The sequence below is a fragment of the Electrophorus electricus genome, chromosome 6 (assembly GCF_013358815.1).
Source record: "Electrophorus electricus isolate fEleEle1 chromosome 6, fEleEle1.pri, whole genome shotgun sequence".
In the NCBI taxonomy this organism is placed as follows: domain Eukaryota; kingdom Metazoa; phylum Chordata; class Actinopteri; order Gymnotiformes; family Gymnotidae; genus Electrophorus; species Electrophorus electricus.
The window spans coordinates 5,933,299-5,938,298 of record NC_049540.1 but is presented as its reverse complement, the minus strand read 5'-3'; the positions used below and the strand labels follow the sequence as shown (position 1 = coordinate 5,938,298).

The 5,000-nt window shown below is 52.5% G+C and overlaps 1 protein-coding gene across 4 annotated transcripts in view; it reads right to left on the bottom strand.

The window, feature by feature from the left end:
- abr (ABR activator of RhoGEF and GTPase) overlaps nt 1-5,000 on the bottom strand; it is a 101,730-nt gene that overhangs the window by 34,603 nt on the left and 62,127 nt on the right. For all 4 annotated transcript variants that reach the window (XM_035527716.1, XM_035527717.1, XM_035527718.1 and 1 more), the window contains 3 exons: nt 3,587-3,662; nt 3,212-3,316; nt 1,713-1,787 (listed from right to left, as the gene is read on the bottom strand). In XM_035527716.1, the coding sequence (XP_035383609.1) occupies nt 1,713-1,787; nt 3,212-3,316; nt 3,587-3,662 (256 nt within the window). The remainder of the gene's footprint in view (nt 1-1,712; nt 1,788-3,211; nt 3,317-3,586; nt 3,663-5,000) is intronic.

Below are 5,000 nucleotides of genomic sequence, written 5' to 3'. Positions count from 1 at the left end.
TAATCACCATCAAAAGGGACACACGACTGCATGTGCACGCACGCACACATGGACACACACACACACACTTGCTTGTGCACATGACACCCATAAAGCCATGGGTGTTTTGCAAGATGGAAAATGGGGACGGATGAGAGAGGTGCTAGCAGCCTGTTCTCTCTCACACACAGACAGACACACACACATACTCACACACACACTCACACATACAATGTCCCCTTTTGAAAGTGGCCGGTGTAGCAGTTACTCAAAGCAGGCCTCTTTGAGAGGAAGTATCTGCCTGGCAATACATTGTGGAACTTTAAAACAGATGCTTGCTTGTTATCAGAGACAATCTGATCTACAGGCGCCATATGCGACCGCTAAAGCTAGGCTAATTCACTTAAACTATATAGGGCTCTACATAATACTATTACTAATAAAAAGCATACATATTCCCAATGCTACTAGTCATTTGAATATTCATGTGGCATGTATATGAGTGCATAATTGAGTAATGTCTACCTGTGCAGGGGGAAGCCTTGAACTGACTGAATAAGGATGCAGTATCGTGCCATTGTGAAAATAAGTTGGACTGGCCATCACATGTGAAGTTAGTTATCTCAGACACAGTCTCTCCTACCCAAAGCACGTGCTTCCTATTTGCACAGGGGATGTAGCCACCAAGAAATGGAGCTTAATGCCATGGAAACCGCAGGTGTCATGGTTACAATTGTCACATCGAGTCGCTGACCTCAAGATGGCAGTGCCGATGTTTCAGGAAAATGATTTTTGGAAACAGGACCCCTTCGCATGTAAAGTGGTGGTGGTGTCCTTTTTTTTTTTGCGGTGTGCTGTGTACCGCCATTCGTCATACTCTGCTGAGTCTGGCGGTTTCCTAACCCATTCCAGCAACCTCCGGTCGAGCTGCATGGATTACATCCATTGTTATGGTAACCGGAGTCACTTCTAAAGTCACCCAAAACTTTCCCCTTTCTTGGGTCGGTGTCGTATATAGAACTTGCGTAACTTGAGGAGCATGGGTGTGCGTTCAAGTGACCAGGCAGGTTTTAGCTTTACTGCAGTTAACACAAACTGGGTCACTTCCCACAATCCTCCAGCGCAGCATATGGGAGGGGGGGGCGGGTCTGTATGGGCGATGCCACACCTACAGATTCCACTGCTGCTCAGTTTGGCCCTGTAGCGAGGCGCCGATTAGTGCGCACACGCGCGCGTGTGTGTGTGTGTGTGTGTGTGTGTGTGTGTGTGTGTGTGCTTGGTGAGGGGGCTTCCAACTAAAGGAGCATTACTGAAACATGAGAGGAGCAGCAGGAGTGCAGCATGAGGTGGAAGATGCTCCCTAGGGACCCAGCCTGTGGTTTAACAAACTCACACACACACACACACACACACACACACACACTCTCTGCACTGGGGGTCTGTAAACTACTGATCCGATCCGATCAGATGGGTTTGGGTGTATAAAGCTAGTTTGGCCTCCTGAGGAACAAGAAACACAACCGTCCCTTTACCTCAGACATACGGTGTGAATTAGCGGTGCTCTGTCCAGAGTGACAGTCCAGGGAGCCATATGGATGTAAGCAACACTGACATCAACAAACAGACACACACACACACACACACACACACACACACGTGCCTACACAGGAACACGTGCGTACACACAAACATGAACGCATGCATACACACACACACACACACAGCATACTTACTGGCAGACTCTTTGAAGCCGGTGGCTGAATGGACGATAACATGGAGGAAACCATACAGGCCTGAAGGTTCCTCATCTGAAACACAAACACACACACACACACACACACACACACACACACACACACACACACACACACACACACACACACACACACACACAGGAGAGACCAACACACAGTGTCAGTGTGTGTGTGTGTTTGGAGGGATCTTAGGCTATGAAGATCTTCATACTCAAGCACACATAAGCCCAGTAGTGTGGGGACATCTGTAGTTCCACACACCGGCCAGAGCTGCCAAGCCCTGCCACTTCATCTCAACTCTGCCACCACAACCCAGATTCCAGCGGCGGTCCGGACCAGAGTGGCTTGCCAACACTCCACCCCTTGCTCCTGTAATGAAGGCCCCCAGTTTGGAGCCTGCTCTGCCAGCCAGTGCTGGGCTCCATGCGGGGGTGGTGGAAGTCACATTCCTCCAGCAGCTGGTATTTATTTCACTTCCTCCCTCCGGTCTTCGGTTCACAGCAGTGCAGAAAAGCGCGGGATTGGGGGGCGTGTGTGTGTGTGGGGGGGGGGGGGGGGGATATACCACACATCACAAGGTCACATAGACCTATTGCCACCCACTGAAACACTCTCTACACATCACGCTCTTCTGTACCTGCCAGTAGCGTTTAGATAACCAGGACAGCTACAGGGGTATACAGATGGATTATGGCACAACTTCATCTCTCACTTTTGAACTTCAAAGGCCTAATTTTAGTCTGAGTAAGGAAATAAAGTTAATTTGAAGTTAAACTGACTAGCCAATTAGCAGCAAAATATTCTTTATGACGTTACCCTTGCAAGACATAAGGCAGCTCAACTGTAAAACCTAATTGGATACATGTGTTGCAATACCTGCAACAGCCAACAGAGGGCATGTATGCAATGAGAGCAGCATACATCTATAGGGAGACAGACCTTCATTAACACTACACGAGCCCCGAGGCTATTTAAGAGGAGAATTTAAAGTAGACATTTGTGCAAACAGTGTGTTGTATGTATGCTATCCAGTAACAAGGCAAGAGGTTCTTACTGAGCGTCCTGGCCCACCTGAGCTATAGTTACAGTTAAACTACACGGCTGAACAGGTTTCCACACAGCAGAGAGAGACTGCCTGCTTATCCCAGCAGGGGAAGTGGGTAAACCCCAAAGGTGTTTCCACACACAAGAAAAAAAAGATCAATGTTGTCTAACTGGAAGGCACACTGAGAAATGTTTTCACTTCATTCAAGGGTTGGCGAGCTCCACATGGAGACCCAGATAAGAACGCATGTTGCGCACTCCCCGGAGCCCACCGGCCTCCTGCCCCAATTCTGGCCCACGAGGCTCTGGATCCCGAAGTGTGCCGGGACATGACAGTGTTTTTCCGGGAAAACTGTGTGTGTGTCTGAATATCACCAGCTTTGTCCATGGTGATGGGGATGTTGTGGACCGTGTGTGGAGTGTGTGTGTCTCACCATCTTTGTTGGTGGTGACGGGGATGTTGTGGACCGTGCGCAGCTTGAAACAGGAGCTGGTGAGGACCTGCAGCTCTACGGTGCTCAGCTCACATGACTGGAGATCTACACACACACACACACACACACACACACACACACACACAGATATTACACCTCAACAACAAGCTCCAAAGGAGATCTGTGGTAGCTGCCTCTTGTTCTTTCTGCCTGCTGGTCGTGCCAGTGTTTCTGGTACATCAGCCCCTGAACTGGGAACTCCAAGTTCCCAATTAAAGTCTGAGTCAGGAGCTGGCAGGGATAGCCAGACGTAATGCTCCAAGAGTACAAAATGTACAACGCAGGCAAAGCCTGAAGAGTGTGTGTGTGTCTGACCTTTCTTCTGGAGCTTCTGAATGCTTTCTCTCCATTCACACCTCTCATAGTCCGAGGAGAGCAGAAACAGATAACTCTGCACACAGAGAGAGAGAGAGAGAGAGAGAGAGAGAGAGAGAGAGAGAGAGAGAGAGTTAAAAGAGATATGAGAGAGAGATAGTTAAAAGAGATATGAGAGAGAGAGAGAGAGAGAGTTAAAAGAGATGAGAGAGAGAGACAGACGGAAATACCAAGACATGGATGAGTATAAGACAATGGCTCCCTCTAGTGGTAAAATGAATAGCACAGTCCAACTCAAAGGAAAGAGGGCATTTGCGTTAAATAAACCCTGCTTAGTGATCACTAGTCAGTGGAGCAGAGTGGAGTAGGGAGGACTGCTGTATAACAGCATGAAGAGGATGTTGTACAGACTCTCAGTGCAGTGATATGAGGTACAGGTGACTGGTACAGTGGTGGGCGCGCGGTACAGTGGTGCGCGCGCGGTACAGTGGTGCGCGCGCGGTACAGTGGTGCGCGCGCGGTACAGTGGTGCGCGCGCGGTACAGTGGTGCGCGCGCGGTACAGTGGTGCGCGCGCGGTACAGTGGTGCGCGCGGTACAGTGGTGGGTGAGTGGTACAGTGGTGGGCGCGCGGTACAGTGGTGGGCGCGCGGTACAGTGGTGGGCGCGCGGTACAGTGGTGGGCGCGCGGTACAGTGGTGCGCGCGCGGTACAGTGGTGCGCGCGCGGTACAGTGGTGGGCGCGTGGTACAGTGGTGCGCGCGCGGTACAGTGGTGCGCGCGCGGTACAGTGGTGGGTGTGTGGTACAGTGGTGCGCGCGCGGTACAGTGGTGCGCGTGGTACAGTGGTGCGCGCGCGGTACAGTGGTGGGTGTGGGGTACAGTGGTGCGCGCGGTACAGTGGTGGGTGTGTGGTACAGTGGTGGGCGCGCGGTACAGTGGTGGGCGTGCGGTACAGTGGTGCGCGCGTGGTACAGTGGTGGGCGCGCACTACAGTGGTGCGCGCGTGGTACAGTGGTGGGTGTGTGGTACAGTGGTGCGCGCGTGGTACAGTGGTGGGTGTGTGGTACAGTGGTGCGCGCGTGGTACAGTGGTGCGCGCGCGGTACAGTGGTGGGCGTGGTACAGTGGTGCGCGCGCGGTACAGTGGTGGGCGTGCGGTACAGTGGTGCGCGCGTGGTACAGTGGTGGGCGCGCACTACAGTGGTGCGCGCGTGGTACAGTGGTGGGTGTGTGGTACAGTGGTGCGCGCGTGGTACAGTGGTGGGTGTGTGGTACAGTGGTGCGCGCGTGGTACAGTGGTGCGCGCGCGGTACAGTGGTGGGCGTGGTACAGTGGTGCGCGCGCGGTACAGTGGTGGGCGCGTGGTACAGTGGTGGGCGCGCACTACAGTGGTGGGCGCGCGGTACAGTGGTG